Genomic DNA, 19,053 nt, shown 5'->3' with positions numbered 1-19,053 from the left:
TATCTAAATATATCGAGTTTAAAAGTCTAATTTGAGCGTTGCGAACGCTAAATATCTATAAATATAAAAGATATAAATGTGTACATTCTGATTTATATTTTATACTCTTTAGAGAGAGAGAAAGAGAGAAAGCTTTGAGAGATTTATTTTCTCTCTCTGATATAAAAATGAAAGAGACAGAGCTTTTATCTCTTTCTAAGTGGCATGATTGGTTGGTTCAGGGGAAAACTTCAGGCATCGGGGGCTGTGAGTGGCTGTGGTCAATCGCTGTGATCAAACGGTACGCTCCCTTCTGCTTACCAGCGCGAGTTCTGATTGGCTTCTGCTTTTCTGCTTTCTGCTATTCTGCCCAAGGTGTGAATTTTTCCGAAGAACGTGGTTCTCGTACTTATTACGTTTATGAAAATATTTCTGTGTGATAATATTAGGTTAGATTCGTTAGATTCAGTTAGATTGGTGAAATTGAGCTACACAACTGGAGCCGTATTGATAATTAACCGATATTTGTGACATAAATCATTGAAAAATGATTATGGAAGCATTAAACGAGCATTTGGAGGCTTTGGCCGGTCATGTTTTCGATAACGACAAGCTGGTAATTCTATCGCGATCATTTATGAATAATATATTCCGCAGTGTGTTTCATATATATATATATATATATATATATATATATATATATTTTTATTATTCTATATAATATTTAACGCAATGTGGTATTTTTAGGTCACTTACAAATGGCTAAGCAAAGAGTTACATGTCCACGTTAACATAGCAAAACAGATCTTATGGGAATTCTATCAAAAATATAAAAGCAACAATATTGAATGCACATATTTGCTAATAGGTCTTCTAAAGGATAAAGGAATGCGTGTGGAGGTTGTTAAAGAATCCGATGTACCTAAGGCTAAAGAAAAGTTCAGTAAAATTATGTCAGAGCATCTCTACAGCGTCCACAAACCGCTTGCAGATTTGGAACTGCTTGCCAGTTCTGGTTCTGGCGATATAAATTACAGCGCGATAAAGTGTGATGCCTGCAAAGAACGAAGTGATGAAGAAATGCAACTATTACGTTGGGGTACAGCTGCTAAAAAGGCTATGGAAAATACGACAAATTTAAAATCTACAAATTCAATGAATCCATCGAAGACTGAAAAAAATTCAATGACAGCAAAGAAAAATGGATTTAATAATCTATTTAATATGGCTGGGAGATCAAAGAGTCCTGAAAAACCGAAATCATCCTTCCAAGAACGTGATAGAGACTCGATGAAGAAAGATAACCTTTGGAAGAAGAAGGATTCAGTGAAGAATAAAGATTCAACTGAGACAGATCAAGCTTTAATGGAGGAAACTAAAGAATTAAGAGAAAAAGAAAAAGACACCGTCGAAAAGGATAAAAACTTTGTCCAGAAAGATAAAGATTCTGCAGAAAAGACTAAAAATTCAACCGAGAAAAATAAAGGCTCCAAGACTACGTCTACCGCTAAAAAAGTATCTCCCCAAAGTAATTCTGTGAAAAAAGGAAGCTTGAATAACTTTTTTGGAAAGTTGACGTCTCCTTCAAAATCTATAGAAGTTACATCATCAGAAAAGAAAAATGATAATGCTAAAGAGGAATTTACCGAAGAAAAAATGAGTAAAGAAAAGAAGAAATTGCAAGGAAAAAAGCGAAATAGGAGCAAAGAAACGGATGAAGGTGCTAAGAAACGGAAGAGAATTGTTATACAGAACGATTCCAGTGATTCAGAGGTACAAAGTGATATAGAGATGGAAGAATTAGTTCCAGAAACGGAGCCGGAAATTCTTGCAAAACCAAAGAGCCCCTCTCCACCAAGAATAAAACATGAAAATGGCAAACGAAAAGTGTTGAAGTTAGTTAACAAAACTTATAAAGAAGGCGAATATATTGTAACAAAGAAAGAACATGTTTATGTAAGTTGTTCGGAAGATGAAGAAGAAAAAGAAGAAGAGATGAGGAGAAAAGAGAAAAAAGCAGAGGCTAAGATAGAGAAAGTGAAGAAAAAGCAGTCCACGTTAACGGATTTCTTCAAGAGGTCTTAGAATTGTATCAAAATTGTATCTAAATATTTATAAATATCCATTTTTATAAAAATAAGTAATATGAATGTGGTACATTACTTATTAATATTGATGATATAATGTGATATTAATGAATATCATATGTATATAATATTGATAATAATAAGTAATATACAAAATTACTAAATAATAAGTAATGATGTGTACTTTTGTGATGCAATAGTTGTGGCTTTGAAAATATTTTTTATCTACATAATAATGAGTGATAATCAAGTATTTGTTTAATTTATTACTTGGAAATTAATTGAGCTATTGGTCATTATAATAAAAATGTTGCTTGAAATTAATAACAATGTTTTCGAGTACTATTCAACAATCAAAGTTGTTTGATATAAGAATATTGCATTTTTATTATTTGGAATATATATATTTTTTTAGAATGAGACATTGGTCTTAAGTAGATTAAAATAGATTGAAATAAATGATAGATTAAATTAAAATTATTACTGCATACGTTGATTTTTTATACAGCATGTTCCAGAATCATCAAGAAATTATGAACATGTCAATAATTGATTAAATTAAATTTATCATATCTACATTTTTCGTAACAAGATGAGTAATATGTAACGGATCACATGGTTGAGACGCACTTATCAGATATGCTATCAGAATCAGCTAAAGTAGGTGTGTATCTACTATGACTAAATATGCGATCATTTAGTGATAGCCTGCGTGTGAAATCCCAGTGCGGATATCATGATGTTTAACATTATTACATTGTTGCTTTTCGTTCTATGCCACCAATGTTTGTGCGATATATGTAAAACCTGTGTATGTTCTAATACCTCAAGTAAGTCCAAAAGAAAAGATGATAAGATCTATCAGGAGAAATAATCGAATAAATGGATTAAGAAATAATAAATAAATACATGATATTATTTTTATTATTATATCATTACTACCAATTATAAATTAGTTAGTGTTATGCTTTTCAAAAGAAAAAAAGTTTGTAAAAAGATTTAATAAATTAATAAATGAAAATAATGAAATTAATAAATATGTGGTAATATTTTTGTTATATATTATCATTGTTATTATAAATAATAATATCATAACTTGATTTGTGATACGATTAATAATATAATTCGTAAATGTCAATATAATATACATATCGTTATTCTTGCAGATGCAGGACCAATTATTGATTGCCATGACAGACACTTAGGAACTAACAAAGTTCTTAACTTCGATCTTCTCACCTTAGATAAGCATCGGCCACTAAACAAACTTATTCTTTCAAGAAACAATATAGTGCTTCTACCCATAAATGAACTAAAAAACTTGAAACGTTTAAAAATATTGGATCTGTCTCAAAATCAACTGGATAATATACATTCGGATATCTTTAAAAACCTAAATGAGCTCGAAGATTTAGATTATTCTAGTAATTTACTTTGGGGCTTTGATATTTCTATTCTTAACACAGTTTCTTCTCTCTCTAAACTTAATTTGAGTCATAATCACATCAACAATTTGGAGAAAAGCTCAGAAAATGCAACAACAAAGCTGAAAATTCTTGATGTATCTCACAACAATCTCATTGATCTGGTAATATGATAATTTATTTTATAGCAAAAAATTAAAATCTGACAAAAAAATTTTTAGTGAAATTTAGTAATACTATAATAAATGTGTGTACATACAGTCGTGTTAATTAAAATTATATAGTTATTATAACTAACATTACTCCTATTAAATTCATTAACTTTAATATTTTGCAGAACTTTCTCGATGGTATGCTGGAGTTAGATTACTTAAATCTCTCTTTCAACAAATTTAACACTCTCCCGGCCAATTTATTACTTAATATGCAGCAGCTGAAGATTCTTCGCATTAACAATAATCAGCTTCTCTTTTTAAATTTCCAAAATCTTCCACTGTCACTGTTGGAACTTCATACGGAAAGCAATCTTATTAATACCGTGTCATTCCAAAAATCATCAATTCACACCTTAAACATTCAAAACAATAATATTTCTAACATATATAACAATTTAACATTACTGGAAGAATTAAAAAATGTAAATATCAGTGGAAATTCCTTATCAGACTTTCCAGATATTTTCCTAAAAAATTTGGAAACGCTAGATCTATCTTTCAATGATTTAACAACAATACCTGAAACCATTTCTATTAAAAATTTTCCAAGTTTAAAAATTTTTAAAGTCAATGGAAATCGTCTGAGAGATATAAAAATTTGGTCTGAACTGAATTTGGAAATATTCGAAGTAAAATTTGTAGATACAATTGAGAAGATTGACAAAGAAACACTTCTAATGTTAAAAGAAAAGACAAATATTTGCATTAATGTGACTATTTCGAGTAATACGAAATTGAATATGATTGAGGAAAATGTTTTTCGACATATGAATATATGCTCTGTAAGTATTTGATATAAAAAATATACTTTTTTTCTTAAGAGACATTTATTAATCCTTTTTCATTTTTCAGTTAGATTTGAGCAATAATCGCTTTACTCACTTGCCAGCAGAGCTGTTTAATATAAACGTTTACAAAAATGTTTCAAATTTAAATTATCTCATTAATCTGCAAGGAAATCCATTTATTTGCAATTGTTCATTGCAATGGATGTTGAACGAATTAGTGCCAAAACTTTACATTAGGAAACCTAGTCTTTTAGAAGATTTGAGGTAACTATACATAAGTCAATATTATTGAATATTTTAGAACTTATTTCTTATAAATTTATTTCTTTCTCGATGTATTGAATTAGTATTGTTAAGCTAACATAACAATCACTTTAATTTACTTTTTGTTTGTAAAAAAAAAACACATACAAATTAATATCGTTATATCTAAAATTTCAAATTAATCTCTATCTTTTTTATTATTTTTTATTGTGAATAACATAACAGTTATAAATGAATATGTCCTATTTTTTTTTACACAATTTATTAATAATATAATAAAATTAGATGTGCTGGTCCACCTCCATTAGCCAACAAAAGGATGATTCATTGGTACAAATGGAAGGGAGAAGTCTTTTGTGATGAGTTTTCACATTTTTCGGAGAGAATGACTGTTAATGTTGCAAGTAGTTCTAACCAACAGGTTGTGACATTCAGAACTGGTCCTGGAATGATTGCTGTTCTGGCTACGGCAATCGCACTGCTCGCAATTCTAACGATAATCGGCATTCTATTAACTCGAAGAATGATCGCGAAGAGAAGACGAATCAATCGTAGACTTTAAATCTTTTTATTTTTACAAAAACATGAAGACTGCTATTGGGAAACAATATAAAAGATATCTTTTATTATTTCCTTAGCACAATTTACATAATATGTAATTTATGCAAGTTTTTCCAAAAATTGCATAGATTAGCTGTCATAAATTATATTTTTTTAAATTTTTTACTATAGTACTTATTGTGTATAACAGGAACGGTCAGGAATAATATATAATAATATAATCCATAATATGATTTATATGAAGAAATATCAAAATTTTTATCTTTATGGACACATGCATACTTTTGGTAGTCACAAAATTAAACTTATTTTAATATAAATAAACTTATGTTTTATAATATTCTCTTCACATACCTTTAAATCGTATTTTTAAGGATTTTTATCTTTCGTTATTTTTAATTCACGTTCCCACATTACAGAATCTCTTAAGATATTTAGTTATATCTATTTTCCATTGATTAAGTAATGTTTTTTTTCCGATTACTGATTACTTTAATTTAACTTATCATAATTAAATCAAATTAATTTAAGCCAATTAAGTTTAAGTAAATTTAATTATATTACTTAAATGAATTGACACAATAATTTGAAATAATTAATTCATTTAATTATGCTTTGATTTGGACGTAACAATAATTAGTAATCACTTCTGAATCGATAAGATCGACTTTTTCTGCAACGCGTAAAAGCAATTTCTACAAAAAGTAGAAAAAGTTCAATTCGAAAAGTCAATTCTTTTACATGTTTCTAACATGTAAAAATTACCTTTACGTTTATGACGATAGACAATAATAGATGTGACAATAGAAGCGCTTTATCACTAAATATTATCGATTTGCCAATGACTAGACGTTACCCTTGGAGGTGGATTTTCCCTGAGCTCGGTCAGAAAGGCGTCAATGTTTTGATAATAACTCGGTTGACACCAGGTTTCGTTATGTGTGCCATCCACGATTGGAAGTATACGTTTATATGTGCTTCGGCAATTCTTATAAAGATCCTGCATCATGCGGGGTGGTACCAGTGTATCCGCCAGACCAGAAATAAACAGAGTGGGCACTGTGACTGAGCGAACTTTCAGAATAGACAAATACTGCAACGTGATAAAAAGCATGAAAATGTGAGGAATCATATAAAAAAGAATATATGAAAATATAAATAAATATAAGAATATAGATAAGACAGATCATATAAAATATAATAAATATATAAATTCGAAGAAAAATAATGATACATAAAAATTTGCTAATCATGACACTTTTTAATATAGTAGATATACGGTATATTTTTTATAAAACCTTTAATTTATAAAAAGAGAACCAGAAGAATTGTATATAAAATAATCAAAAAAATTTTTAATATTCCCTGTTCTGTTTACCTTGTTCTTGTATACAAAAAGTGGCAAGTACTGTAAAAATTTAGATCCTACAAATAAGGCGGCCATATCTGGGATACTGGTGAAGGTGTTTTCAAGTATAAGGCACCAAATTCTCTGTGAATTTTCTTCCTTCGTGGCTAAATCAATGGCTACCGCTCCACCTATACAAATTATAAATTAATCAAATTTAATTATTATAAATACTGATAATTAGTAAGAAGATTGTAAAGAACTGTTCTTAGAAACTTGATACGATAAAATATAAATTAAAAAAAGTTAAAGAATTATAATAAATATTCCAAATAATAAAATTAGATTCTTTACCTAGCGATCTACCGAATACTATAATTTCATTGGTATTAATATCCGTTCTACTAAACAGGTAATCTATTCCTGCTCGAGCATCCATATAAAGGCCCTCCTCCGACGGAGTACCTTGCGAAAGCCCATACCCTCGGTATTCTAACATTAGAATATTACACTGAATATTATGATAGAGTCCTACTATATTCTGCAATCTGGAAAAAAACATAAAAACATAAATATGATATATCGCGATATGACTTGTTACTATATTACAAAATTAACGTAGTAATATAATGAATACCGATGGCCCATATTGCCAGCGTTGCCGTGAAGAAACAGCAACGTAGGCGCCTTCCTCATTCTATCTTCTGGTTGAGAAACAAAAAACATGTGCAGCATTGTGCCATCTCCAGCTCTGGTATATATACTTTGATAAGGCAAACTAAATATTGAAGGAGCTGGTACGTAAACTCTTGAATGGGCCGGCAGTTCTGGATGATAAAGAAGTTGATCTTCTCTATGATAAAGTATTCCTGTAATAAAAAAAAAAAAAATCAACCTCTGAATCAATAATGGTTAAAAGCTTTGCTAGGAAATAAAGCTTTCTATAGTAAAAAAATATGTATATACAAACCAGTTGTGGCAAAACACAGCAAAAAGAAAGCCAAAACTCCACCGTATAACCAATATAAAAAAAAGCACACGAGGATATATGCTCCACTGAAAGCCCAACACTTCATAGCTACACTCCCCAGAAGTCTAATTGGCCTGCTGCGAGCTAAACGTATTCTGAAGGACATTATTTATATATCTTGTATAATTTAAAGAAGCGTTATCTGGATAATCCAAATGTTTTCAATAAGCAGGTAGGTCTTGATTTAAGAACAGCCATGATGATCCTTAAACATTAAATAAATCGCTGCAAATTCTCACATCTTTCTCCTGCAAAAAATATTCAAAAAATGATAAAAGTTCCAATGAGACAATACATTGTGGGAAGAAATTACAAATTTATTTTTATTTGTTAACTTTATTGTTCAATTTTAGATAGAGTATATCAATTTTATTTCAAAGCATATTAAAAAATTCTGAATAGATTTTTGAAAAAAAGAATTGATTACTTTTATTTCATTTATAGATCAAATATAAATGCAATCATAATAGAATTAATTTATTAAAATAAATTGACGATTTTTTTCTTCTTGATAAATACGCGTATAAAAAAAATTGATTAAATGAGTTATTTATGTAAATTATTAACAAAAGCTATGTATATATTATAATCCAACCTGCAAGATGAGATAATGACAGTTGGATCGCATAAACTTCAATGATCGTATTGATGGAATTTTTATAATAAAAAAACGAGTGTTTCTGGATCGAAACGATTCATAAAATGAACATTACTTGAGTTATTTCACAATTATTATTGTTAAACGGCAAGTCAAGAATCATAAAAAATACCAGACGTTCATTTAACCCATTTAACCTTTACGGTTCACATCTCCGCTCTCCGCTCTAAAAAAGTGCGGAGTATATAGATGTGTAAGTGCTGATTTCATCTATGAACACTATGGCCGCGTTCCGTCGAATGCGGCCAATGAAAAGGACGTAGCAATGAATCTGATTGGCTTCGGCCTGATCGCCATATTGTGATCACTCTCGAATAAAACGCGATAAGAAGAGTTTAGTGTCGTCGACGTGTGGTGTGGGGGATGTGGAAATGTGGGGTCGTGCAGGCGCAGGCCGCAGGGCGGCGCAGGGTCGCGTGCCATTCTGTCATTTGATTTGCCATTCAGCCCAATTCAGCCTGTTAGCAGTCGGTGACACGATCGACGAGTCTCGTCGTCTCGTCACTAGTCGTCACTCTCGTCAGTCGCGTCACAACACTCACAACTCGTCAGCTGATACGCATTGCTGTGTGCGACACGGCACTACACATCGTCATTAAGAAGTCTGATTTAATTAAAATTTCGTGTCGTCTGTAAGATAGGTATGTAGAGCCGCTCGCCATTTCGTAATAGATTGATGATAATAATTCCCAACTATTTTTATAAACTACCCAGCAGCATTACGGTTAGATAGTAATTGTACAGAGATAGTAACTATATAGCGCATTGGCAATAATATAGCACGACGTATCCCCAATTTACATTATTCTGTCGATAAATATATACGGTAAATATAAGCGCAGGAACAGCCTTGCATGCTCGAAAATGTAAGATAATTCCGGTTATTTTCGGTCGCTCTCACGCGTGTACATGATACAGCGTTTCCGTGAGCGTGAGACACTTAAAATGCTACCAATGCTTTCCAACGTGTAACTTAGCCTATTGTTATTGAGATACGACCCTTTAAAGAAAAGACCCTGTGCTCTATAACCTTAAGAATAGGTTGAAGGCATTTAATTTATCTGTTTCTATGTTATTTATACTTGGGGTGTGTGTGTATATATATATATTGTTTGTATATTTGGACTGTTTGGTTTTGCTTTAGGAGGATACATACACGTCAACAGTAAATATGTCGACTGACGTAAACATGCAGGCTGAGAAGGTACATATAAAACAATTTCGTTTGCATGCGTGTATCCTTGCATGGTAATCGGGATGTATAACAATGTATCTCTATGACAAACATGTACATATTGTGTTGCTGTTATACGTTAAAATTATACTCGTTCCCTTTCTGGAAAGCTGAAAGTTTGTGGTAAAATATTGATTAACATTAATCTTTCTTTGGATCAAGCACAATGAAGAAGCGAGTGTCGATAAGACCGAAGAAGAAGAGGGCAGATCGTCTAAAGACATGCATGCGGTACCTATTTTTCCAAATTAAATTTTGCTCTCTAGAGACGGTTCTTTTTCTTCATCCTGCTATACGTTTCATTATTTCTTCCACGTGTACAATATTCCAGATTATAAATGTAAGATTCTATCAAGTTCGTTTACGTGACAAATAACGTGATAGATTTGTTTTGAAAATTTTAGCAAAACGGCAGTCCCGTTTACGGGGGCTGTGAAGGACCAAACGCAATGTACGTGAAGCTGGTCAGTAGCGACGGCCATGAGTTTATCGTTAAACGGGAACACGCGTTAACGAGCGGTACTATCAAAGCAATGTTAAGCGGTCCTGGTCAATTCGCGGAAAATGAAGCCAACGAAGTCAACTTCCGAGAAATCCCGTAAGAGATTCGAACCATTTGTTTTCTTTCTTTTCTCATTTTCAAATCATAAAATAAGTTTACTGATATGTATACTGTGATAAATGAATTGTTTGAACAAATGTCTTTTTTTTTTTTTTTTTTTTTTTTTTTTTTAATAAATTTTTTAAAAAAATTTTTTTTTTTTTTTTTTTTTTTTTTTTCATAGGTCTCACGTGTTACAAAAGGTCTGCATGTATTTTACTTACAAAGTACGCTACACAAACAGCAGTACAGAAATACCAGAATTCCCTATTGCACCTGAGATTGCTTTGGAATTATTAATGGCTGGCAACTTCTTAGACTGCTAAACATCATTCATAAAAGTATACTAGCTTTTATTGGCACGTGACGGAACATATAGGAACACTGCAGCTTTCTTCATTATGGTCATTTAAGATGAATCTATGTATTGTGATATTTGGAAGACCGTATCGGGACGTAATAATTGATCGCTTTGGACTCTCATATATTCGTGACTCATGAACATTTTAGTGCGACGAGACAATGCAATGTCACAAAGTTTTATAGTTACGAAACCTGAATATTCCACTCGTGTTATGCTTCATAATTTATATAGTCGCAGACACATAATATTGTAATGCTTAAAATAATTACCGATAAAGTAAAGAAAATACGTACCACTCACAATCTTCTAGCAGATCATGCATACACATATATATCTCACCTGTTGTATACTTAAATTATATATTTCAGTAAATTATTGTTATCAAAATAAGAGAAATAACGTCAACTTAATATATTGACGTCTGCTAGGTGCGTTAGGTGACAAATACTTTTCATTGTATTAATATTGTGGCAAATATATGTATACAGATACCTCTTTTGTTAAATATAGTTATACGTATTTGTATTCTTGGTTTACATATTGATTATATTTACACTTGTGTATCATCCGTACTCGGGCACCGTGTGAGGTTTATTGATACATTGCAGAAGGAAGATTAGGTTTGATAGAGCACTTGATAGGATATATCACTTTTAATCAATAAGTTACATATAAAAGTCAGATATTGTACATGATATGCAAAGGAATGGCAAACTACACGTTTATACAAGTTTTGTAAGCGTGTTTAAGAGGTCTCGTATACTAATAAATTTAATGTACAAAAGATATGATTTTTTGTGACCCGTTACGTGCTAGCTCTCTTACATATTTTACATTTATACATGTCATATTTTTAACAATAACTGTGACTGTCTAAGATATACGTATTTATCATCCTATTATATATAGGTACATGAAGATACAATGATTTACAGCTTACAGCTTTATTTGTTCTTGGTATCCTTTTCGAGATCCTTAAACTTGGCTTCGAGTCGCTTGGAGTACGCTGCTAGTTTATACGCAGCTTGCTCCAGTTTGCTGACGCTGTCATCAATCTGATTGATGTTATCTAGGATCGGCTGTAGCTTCTGATACTTATCATTCAGCGAGTCCAGTGATTGCACCACATTCGACGAGATGATCTTTAGTTCCGTATACTTGGCGATGGTCTCCTTATTCAGACGTTCCAGCAGTCGGTAGTCGGCGTGGGTAGCGGTGAGCTCCTCCTGCAGGTACTCGCCCGTCTTCTGAAACATCGTGTTCGCCAGTCGACTCAGGTTCGGGTCGTGCGGATCCAGCGCCTCGAAACTGCTGGTGCTGGTGGAGAGCGTGGTGCCGCGTTTCGGTGATTCGCATCTCGAGTTCTGCTCAGCGGACAGACTCTCGATCAGCGCTGCCTCCGTCTGCGTTTCGTCCTTCGACGAGTCCATGATCAGCACGACTCTATCACAAGATATATTACAGAACGACTCGCGTGGATGCGATCAGAGTCTGAATTCTGAATTTGAACATTTCATGATCAGCACGCGTCTGACGCGTCCCGATCTCGATCAGCTGATAACAAATGGGCGATCCTAACCTGTTTTTTAAATCCCAGCTGATCCCAGCTCTGTTTTGACAGTTCCCTCTAGCCCTAGCCGGTTATTACGTTCTGCTATCTTTTTTCTTCAATTCAGTGATTACTAGTCAATGGTGGATCAGCTGATTTTCAAATTGTCAATGTGACGCGATATCGCATCGGCAGTCGGACCATGAATGGCATGAATCTGACGGATACGCAGAGTCGAGCCACTGTGAGCCACTGTCTTTATCAATAATGATGGTTAGTGCAATGGTTAGTCTCTCGATATATGTATATTGATTTTGAATAGACAATGAAATTAAGGGACAAAATCTAAATGATAACTTGATGAATAATTAATAATTTATTTTTTTCCCATACTTACCTACTTACATTTGACTTCATTATCAACAATTTACAGATCAATAAATATTTTGTGGTTATGGTAACAAAAATACCGAAAATATAATTTTCTTCGGTAATAACGTACGTATCCTTTTATAATTATTTTTATAATCTTATAATTTCATAATTATTCATAATAAATCACCATACGTATTTACATTGTTTTCGCATCATTGATGTATATAGAAAAGTATTTTTTACACATCATTTATATATGTAGATACAATATATATTGTGCAACTATTAAAAATGGCATCATGATAGAAATTAATTTAATTTAAATATATGCAAAAAATCAAGTTTTACATTATATTTAAGAGATTTATATAAACATATACCCAACAAAACTTTTCTACGTACATTAAATTTCGTTAGACATAAATTCTCATTGTATTTATACATATATTAATAAACTTGCTTAATATAACAGAAGATAAATAACTACTTTTCTTATGCTTTGGTCTAAACTTTGGTAACTGTATACCACCATATGGTTTCATTATCTATCCAATGATATGCGGAAGGCGTAATAGCAAGCTAGAAGCTTCAAGTTTTTATAGTTATTTAGGCATAATGGTTATTAGGTGTAACGCTTATCAGTGTTTATAACCGTTTGGATTATTTTGTTGCCATTTCCATGTATCTGCACCTGGAATATCAATAAGTTTCTAATTTTAGAACATCCAAATACAGAAAATGTAGACACTTATTACGTTGCTGTTAAATCCATTTATTATATATTATAACTTACACATGTCATCTATATTTCTTGTAGCAACCCAGGCTAGTTCCTTATTAGCGATACTAGCATCAGCGTAACTGGCGGAGATGTCACCTGATCTACGTTCAACTATTTTGTATGGTATTTTCTGCCCGGACGCTTTCTCAAACGCATGTATGACTTCGAGCACAGAATAGCCCTTTCCAGTACCAAGATTTATCGCCTTAAATCCCATTGGATTACGAGTCTTTTGATACATCAAAGCTTTCATATGTCCAACTGCCAGATCCATAATATGAATATAGTCACGTACACCTGCAGATTTAATTAAAAGAAAAATAAACATAGACTACGTATAATCATCATAAAACGTCCTCTTTCTTCCTATGACATATATATATATTTTTTTTTGCATAATAACTGTCTTATTAAAAAGGTTTTATTTAGTTTTTTATATCCTGCGATCAAAAAGATATAACTCTTACCTGTACCATCGGGAGTATCATAGTCGTTGCCATAAACATATAACACATCCCTTTTTCCAACAGAAACTTGTGCAATATAAGGCATTAAATTATTTGGGATGCCATTAGGATCTTCTCCAATTTCACCTGAGGGATGTGCGCCAACCGGATTAAAATATCTCAAAGATATAACGGAAAATTCCTGAAAGTAACTTTTTATTAAAGTGAATCTCATAAGACAGGGTAATTATGATATTGATACGGTACGATACCTTGTCCGAGGTACACAAATCCTTTAGTATTTCTTCAACCATGAATTTTGTTCTTCCATAAGGATTCGTACAGTTGCCAGTTTTCATATCTTCTACTAAAGGAAGTTGTTCAGGTACACCGTAAACCGTGGCACTGCTCGAATAAATAAAACGCTTTACATTGTTCTCCCGCATAACTTGTAATAGATTTATCGTTCCACTGACATTAGTTTTATAGTACTCGAGTGGTTTCTGACATGATTCGCCAACCGCCTTCAATGCCGCAAAATGTATGACACAATGAAAAGTATACTGTAATGAAATAAAAATCTGAATATTTGAATTTAATATGCTATCAGCAGAATTTATGAGCAAACAAGGGTATTTACTTTCTGAAACACATTTCTTAAATCCGTGACGTTTGTGATGTCACAGTTGATGAACGTAACATTTTTACTTGTCAATTTTTCCACTCTAAGGAGACATTCTGGTTTCTCAGAACTTGAGTCTGTAAACATAAGAAAAATTAAAATTTTTATATTACATATATTTATGTAAAACATGTACAAAACACAACAAAACAATGTCACGTCATTCTCTCTAACGTGCATGCCGTGTGTGGTAGCGCCAATAGAAAATACGTAGACAGTACGTAATGTTATTATTTAATAGGTTGATAGGTTGAAATATTGTATGCAATGTATCACGTATCACTTTTTGTAACATAGCTTGTTACGTCTCACCTTTGTAGGCATTGCTAAGGTTGTCTATTACCACCACCCGAAAGCCCGCTTGTAACACGTCCAACACCGTATGAGAACCAATATAACCGGCGCCTCCCGTCACCAAGACATTCCAAGATTCGCTTGCCATTATTTAATGCTGTTTTATTAGTTGATATATAATGTATATTATATCATACATGCATGTGTATCTTATACATAAAATCTTTTTTTCAATCGAAATATCTAATATCAAGTGCATACAACCAAAATGTATATCTTGATAAACGTACGCACTTTTTCAACGTTTGTTTTAGACAGTTATAAGATATAAGTAGAGATACGCTTCAAGTTGCGATATAATACAGTCAAGTTTTATCCTAATACACCATATAAAGTTAATCATAAACTTTCTGGTGAAGAAGTTACAGTATTGAAAGCAAGTCAATGTATGTACGTGTACATGTACATATTTACAGATTAATAATCGTGCAGAACGTGTTAGAAGAAATTGCGTGCACCTTAAATTCTTGTCGACCACGTTTCGCAGAATCTAAAGCACCGTCTAACCTCACAACGTGATAACCGGGGATACACTGACCTTATCGCGTCGACCGGACGACGGTCGACGTATCACAAAATTATATAACGTTGACACATCATCGGGCATCGGGCATCAGGCACACGTCGCGCGTCGCGATCGGCGATCGCAGCCGGACGTGAGTTCCAGAACTTGGCGCTCGATCGAGGACGATCGAGGATCGTCAGGATCCGTCGATCCGACACGTTTCCATCTGTGATTTCCATTCACGCCCGTTTCGTCCGCGAGGTAGCCGAGTGGCCGAGATTGCCGAGAACGAGAATCCGATCAATCCGATTTGCGTGGTGACCGTGGTGACAAACAAACATCCGGGCCACGCCGGCCACCACCACGCGCCACGCGCAAGACGCGAGTATCGCGACTCGCGACTCGCGAGTCGCGCCGGACGCCACGTCGAATCGTAATGTTCGACCGTCCGACCCCGACCTCCGATAGTCCGAGGTCCGACTCCCTTCGACCTCTCGCCACTCATTTCTCGTAACGGTACCGAAGAAACAAACATTTTTTTCAAAAGAGAACATTTTTTCACTGCCAATACGCGTTATAGACATAATTCCTTCGCTCAACTCGAGAGCGCAAACGTGCATGTGCATAGGCTACTGCATAAGCATAGCATAAGACCGCTGGACCACGAAGCATTTTATATGTAAATCAACATAGCGACTTTATGCTGGATGCTCATTGGTTTAGCGGTCTTATGCTACGTTTATGCTAAGCTATGCATTTTGTGTGCGATGGCCTTAAGTTCTTTATTTATATGTCTGTTGTAATCAACGTTTGTGGAAACGAGGTCGGCATGAGCCAAATCTGAGGATATAAGAAATGTACATACATACATACAGCATAAAGTAAAAAGTAATACAAAATTTTGTTGCAGGGAAGAGAAATCTGCCATGCGTTCGACACTTGGACAAAATTATAAAGATCGCGCTATATATATTTGAAATATGTATGCATCAATAATGCATTTATCGACCCTCGATAAAAACGGATAAAAAGGCGCGCGCGGCGCCGTCTGACGGAGAAAATGCGGGCGAAACCAAACACCAAACGGGGCCGGGGCGTGCTTCAGCGTGCTTGTCCGATTGCGTCACGAGAGAAACTCCGCTTTTCCATCGCGGTCGGCCATGACGGCGGGCGCGTAGGAACATAGGAACATTGAGGGCAGTGCGCTGGGCAGTGCCGCGGTGGTATTCGAATTTGGTGTTCGGTGTAGTAACGTTGCTCCAGGCGACTGGCGAGATCCGAGATCCGCGATCCGCTCGTCGTCACGCGCGATTTCGCGCGCGGTGATAAATAAACGGTAGGTTAGGTAGGTAGGAAGCGAGGAGAAAGAGAGCGAGTGACGAGGAATCTGTGAATCTGTTCGAGAGTCCGGGGCGGCGTCCGCGTCGCCGTCGCGTCATTCGCGCGCGATACGCACGTTCTCAATATCGCCGGCCGCCGCTCTCTTCGGGGACTATTTGAAAATGGCGCGGGCAACAAGGGCCGTGGCCCCCGTCCCGTACGGCGTCGTTTCGTGATCCGGAGGACCACCCGCTGAACAGACTGTCGAACTGAAGAGAGGAAGAGAGTTGTTTATACGTGCTACGCTACGGTGCAGCTGGGTGCTGGGTGCTGGGTCGTCCGTCTCTCGCTTCGGCTCGGCTTCGAGGAAGGGGAGACAGAGAACCAAGTGAACCAAGCCCTGTTCCCTCCCGCCTCCGGCCTCCTCCCGCCGCGGCCGCGGCCGATCGTCCGTGTCCGTGTCCGTGTTCGCCGCGCGCACCGCGCACCGTGCTTCCTCGCGCTGGTGCGTCGCGTCGTGCACCAAGGTGGTGGAGAGGCTGCTATCGTCGTATCGCAGGTAAGTGTGCCTGTGCCACTTGCCGATATCGCCGGCCACGCCGGTCCCGCGTCCCGCGGGAATCGGGCACTCGGAATCGCGCGCCGCGCGTCTAACGACGGTCGACGATTTTCAGACGTCGCGGTAAGCGAGACTCGGAACGATTCAACGATCAGACAACGTCGAAAACCAGGTATTTTTGTGACGCGAACGTATGACACGTAAACTGAACTTGATCTGCACCTACGGACAGTACGGACACGATACGTCGCGCGTTCATTAAGTACCTACTGTGTTATCGGTCTGCACGATATCTGACTATGTAAAATCGCCCCGACTTCGATTCGTATTCATTTGTACACTAAACAGCGAATGTATTATAGATTTTAACGCAGCTCTCGACCAAGCGACCGTTCCATCTTGGACGCCGAGCAGCGAGCACTCTCTTTCCGCATCGACAACATTTATTTCGACCCTCGCTGACTCGAAATCCCTCACCTTCGAACTTGGAATAGACGTGCGATTCCGGACGACTGCGTTTCGCGCGAGGGGAAACCGCTGAAACGTAGGGTGCGAAAACTATTGTAAGCGGGCAAACCCGGCGGCGGCGGCGGCGGCGGTGCATACGTCGTACGTCGTCGGGGTGCAGGATGCATCGATCTGTCCAAGCGAGCGAGCTTGAACGTTCGTTGGGTGCACAACCTTCGAACTATCGTTATACCGGCGCCTTTCTAACATCCTTTCAATTGCGGCGCATGATACGCGATGAATATTCGTTCAGCAATATTTTCTCGCGAGTAATAACCACGGGGGAAGGCTGGTCCCTAGGTTGATCGCGTTGTTTTCTATGCCAAGCCACGCCACGCGCGACACGCATGTGGTAGGGTAATGTGTAACAGTCACGCGTGTATGTAACAAAAGGAAGCGCGGCGTACATGAGAGGCGTCGTATGGCCGGGACGGGTATCGAGCGTCGATGGTACGGATCGGTTACGGGGATATCGCGCGTATACCGGGTGTCCCGACAGGAAGGATAGTGCGTGAGCGTGAGCGGCAGCGACGCGACGACGCGCGAAGGCCGAGTCCCCGAGTAAACCTCTCGTCGCGAGTTTCACGTTCGTGACAAATGTTGAAATGTGAGAAAAAAATATCGCATTCACAAACGTTCATTTTCAGCGATCTGCTGCGTCGAAACGAACTATCGCGGGAGCTACAAGTTACAAGCGTGTGTCCGAGACTGTGCTGAAAGTCGAGAGATCCCCAGCCACTTTTGCGACTAGAGCTTCGCGAGAGAACCGATCGTTGAAGGAGCCGTCGATACCTTCGATCTTCGATGCGTTTGATCGCGGCCGCACCGTCACGTTCACGTCAGTCTGAAACGTCATAAATGAATGAGCAAGAAGGATATTGTTGTCAGGAACGAGACTCTTCTAGGTATGTCCTTTACGACTTGCAAGTCTTGCGGCAAAGCACGAGCACAGAGTGACGAGGCGATCGCCGCTCGTTAGCTCGCGTGACACGAATCTTGTCAGCCAGGAAAAAGTATCGCACGCTTTTATTTTAAATCTGCCGCGGCTATAAATAGTTATTCCCGATAGATTCTCCCTGTTGTAAGACACTCGTATGGAAATATCATATCGAGGGTCTTACTTAATCGGGAAAGAGTTATAGCTTTCAAGTAGGTACTCTCGTTCTTGTAATTTCTAGCACGTTGATCGTTTCTGGGTTTACTTGAAGTCTCGTACAACTCCGACGATACCTCGGTCGGTTCTCGCCTTGATTCCCTCGCGCGAAAACGTCGATGCTAACGCGATTTCAGGCTTTAACGAAGCGGCGACGTCGAGCTGCCTCCAGTTTCCGGCCGTTTCACCGGCACCGCCGCGACGCGCCGTGCGCCGTGCGCCGTGCGTCGTTCCGGTTTCAGTGATCGACCCCGAGGGCAAAAATGCTT

General features: G+C 36.5%; 6 protein-coding genes across 16 annotated transcripts; 3 read left to right on the top strand and 3 right to left on the bottom strand.

Annotated features, from left to right (window-relative positions):
* The first annotated feature begins 404 nt into the window (after positions 1–404).
* On the top strand, positions 405–2,151 carry LOC112467445 (DNA polymerase delta subunit 3-like). Its single transcript, XM_025036083.1, has 2 exons — positions 405–595; positions 727–2,151. The coding sequence occupies exons 1-2, from the start codon at positions 527–529 to the stop codon at positions 2,062–2,064; spliced, it is 1,407 nt and encodes a 468-aa protein (XP_024891851.1). The 5' UTR covers positions 405–526; the 3' UTR covers positions 2,065–2,151.
* Positions 2,152–2,171: 20 nt separating this feature from the next.
* On the top strand, positions 2,172–5,858 carry LOC112467420 (protein artichoke-like). Of its 2 annotated transcripts, none has more exons than XM_025036055.1 (5): positions 2,172–2,730; positions 3,233–3,654; positions 3,828–4,487; positions 4,558–4,757; positions 5,043–5,858. In XM_025036055.1, the coding sequence occupies exons 1-5, from the start codon at positions 2,682–2,684 to the stop codon at positions 5,317–5,319; spliced, it is 1,608 nt and encodes a 535-aa protein (XP_024891823.1). In that variant the 5' UTR covers positions 2,172–2,681; the 3' UTR covers positions 5,320–5,858. The 2 variants fall into 2 exon arrangements, with proteins under 2 accessions (XP_024891823.1, XP_024891813.1); XM_025036045.1 differs by having other exon boundaries at positions 2,172–2,896.
* On the bottom strand, positions 5,858–8,544 carry LOC112467432 (protein ABHD13). 3 transcript variants are annotated; one of them, XM_025036065.1, is made up of 6 exons: positions 8,292–8,544; positions 7,637–7,944; positions 7,304–7,535; positions 7,021–7,214; positions 6,697–6,857; positions 5,858–6,411 (listed from the first exon to the last, which is right to left on the bottom strand). In XM_025036065.1, the coding sequence occupies exons 2-6, from the start codon at positions 7,800–7,802 to the stop codon at positions 6,139–6,141; spliced, it is 1,026 nt and encodes a 341-aa protein (XP_024891833.1). In that variant the 5' UTR covers positions 7,803–7,944; positions 8,292–8,544; the 3' UTR covers positions 5,858–6,138. The 3 variants fall into 3 exon arrangements, with proteins under 3 accessions (XP_024891833.1, XP_024891835.1, XP_024891841.1); XM_025036067.1 differs by having other exon boundaries at positions 7,637–7,901; XM_025036073.1 differs by having other exon boundaries at positions 8,410–8,544.
* A 269-nt stretch (positions 8,545–8,813) lies between these two features.
* On the top strand, positions 8,814–11,332 carry LOC112467398 (elongin-C). Of its 6 annotated transcripts, none has more exons than XM_025035995.1 (5): positions 8,814–8,991; positions 9,499–9,558; positions 9,751–9,819; positions 9,993–10,186; positions 10,374–11,078. In XM_025035995.1, the coding sequence occupies exons 2-5, from the start codon at positions 9,526–9,528 to the stop codon at positions 10,513–10,515; spliced, it is 438 nt and encodes a 145-aa protein (XP_024891763.1). In that variant the 5' UTR covers positions 8,814–8,991; positions 9,499–9,525; the 3' UTR covers positions 10,516–11,078. The 6 variants fall into 6 exon arrangements, with proteins under 6 accessions (XP_024891763.1, XP_024891769.1, XP_024891784.1 ...); XM_025036001.1 differs by having other exon boundaries at positions 8,814–8,995; XM_025036010.1 differs by lacking the exon at positions 8,814–8,991 and adding an exon at positions 9,068–9,180 and having other exon boundaries at positions 10,374–11,332.
* Positions 11,192–12,329, bottom strand: LOC112467389 (biogenesis of lysosome-related organelles complex 1 subunit 2). The gene is made up of 2 exons (XM_025035984.1): positions 12,133–12,329; positions 11,192–11,996 (listed from the first exon to the last, which is right to left on the bottom strand). Exon 2 carries the CDS (start codon positions 11,981–11,983, stop codon positions 11,498–11,500), a length of 486 nt encoding a protein of 161 aa, XP_024891752.1. The 5' UTR covers positions 11,984–11,996; positions 12,133–12,329; the 3' UTR covers positions 11,192–11,497.
* Positions 12,330–12,814: 485 nt separating this feature from the next.
* LOC112467371 (UDP-glucose 4-epimerase) lies at positions 12,815–15,635 on the bottom strand. Of its 3 annotated transcripts, none has more exons than XM_025035965.1 (7): positions 15,279–15,635; positions 14,699–14,837; positions 14,345–14,463; positions 13,977–14,285; positions 13,726–13,906; positions 13,271–13,555; positions 12,815–13,168 (listed from the first exon to the last, which is right to left on the bottom strand). In XM_025035965.1, the coding sequence occupies exons 2-7, from the start codon at positions 14,826–14,828 to the stop codon at positions 13,116–13,118; spliced, it is 1,077 nt and encodes a 358-aa protein (XP_024891733.1). In that variant the 5' UTR covers positions 14,829–14,837; positions 15,279–15,635; the 3' UTR covers positions 12,815–13,115. The 3 variants fall into 3 exon arrangements, with proteins under 3 accessions (XP_024891733.1, XP_024891747.1, XP_024891739.1); XM_025035979.1 differs by having other exon boundaries at positions 13,977–14,267; positions 15,279–15,631; XM_025035971.1 differs by having other exon boundaries at positions 15,199–15,290.
* Positions 15,636–19,053: the final 3,418 nt, after the last annotated feature.

The sequence above is a fragment of the Temnothorax curvispinosus genome, unplaced genomic scaffold, assembly GCF_003070985.1.
Source record: "Temnothorax curvispinosus isolate PA1 unplaced genomic scaffold, ASM307098v1 QBEX01001658.1, whole genome shotgun sequence".
NCBI classification, from domain to species: domain Eukaryota; kingdom Metazoa; phylum Arthropoda; class Insecta; order Hymenoptera; family Formicidae; genus Temnothorax; species Temnothorax curvispinosus.
The sequence above is the reverse complement of the archived record's forward strand: the minus strand, read 5'-3'. Positions and strand labels throughout refer to the sequence as shown.

Excerpts from the sequence above, each read along its gene's own strand:
- LOC112467432 (XM_025036065.1), bottom strand. The coding sequence starts at position 7,802 with ATGTCCTTCAGAATACGTTTAGCTCGCAGCAGGCCAATTAGACTTCTG. Across the intron at positions 6,858-7,020 it reads AGTATTCGGTAGATCGCTAG|GTGGAGCGGTAGCCATTGAT; the intron begins GTAAAGAATCTA and ends TAATTTGTATAG. Across the intron at positions 6,412-6,696 it reads TTTTTGTATACAAGAACAAG|TATTTGTCTATTCTGAAAGT; the intron begins GTAAACAGAACA and ends ATCACGTTGCAG.
- LOC112467445 (XM_025036083.1), top strand. The coding sequence starts at position 527 with ATGATTATGGAAGCATTAAACGAGCATTTGGAGGCTTTGGCCGGTCAT. Across the intron at positions 596-726 it reads TTTTCGATAACGACAAGCTG|GTCACTTACAAATGGCTAAG; the intron begins GTAATTCTATCG and ends TGGTATTTTTAG.
- LOC112467420 (XM_025036045.1), top strand. The coding sequence starts at position 2,803 with ATGATGTTTAACATTATTACATTGTTGCTTTTCGTTCTATGCCACCAA. Across the intron at positions 4,488-4,557 it reads GACATATGAATATATGCTCT|TTAGATTTGAGCAATAATCG; the intron begins GTAAGTATTTGA and ends TTCATTTTTCAG. Across the intron at positions 4,758-5,042 it reads AGTCTTTTAGAAGATTTGAG|ATGTGCTGGTCCACCTCCAT; the intron begins GTAACTATACAT and ends TAATAAAATTAG.
- LOC112467389 (XM_025035984.1), bottom strand. The coding sequence starts at position 11,983 with ATGGACTCGTCGAAGGACGAAACGCAGACGGAGGCAGCGCTGATCGAG.
- LOC112467371 (XM_025035965.1), bottom strand. The coding sequence starts at position 14,828 with ATGGCAAGCGAATCTTGGAATGTCTTGGTGACGGGAGGCGCCGGTTAT. Across the intron at positions 14,286-14,344 it reads TAAGAAATGTGTTTCAGAAA|ATTTTTATTTCATTACAGTA; the intron begins GTAAATACCCTT and ends TCAAATATTCAG. Across the intron at positions 13,169-13,270 it reads AAGAAATATAGATGACATGT|GTGCAGATACATGGAAATGG; the intron begins GTAAGTTATAAT and ends TTGATATTCCAG.
- LOC112467398 (XM_025036010.1), top strand. The coding sequence starts at position 9,526 with ATGTCGACTGACGTAAACATGCAGGCTGAGAAG. Across the intron at positions 9,559-9,750 it reads TAAACATGCAGGCTGAGAAG|CACAATGAAGAAGCGAGTGT; the intron begins GTACATATAAAA and ends CTTTGGATCAAG. Across the intron at positions 10,187-10,373 it reads GTCAACTTCCGAGAAATCCC|GTCTCACGTGTTACAAAAGG; the intron begins GTAAGAGATTCG and ends TTTTTTTCATAG.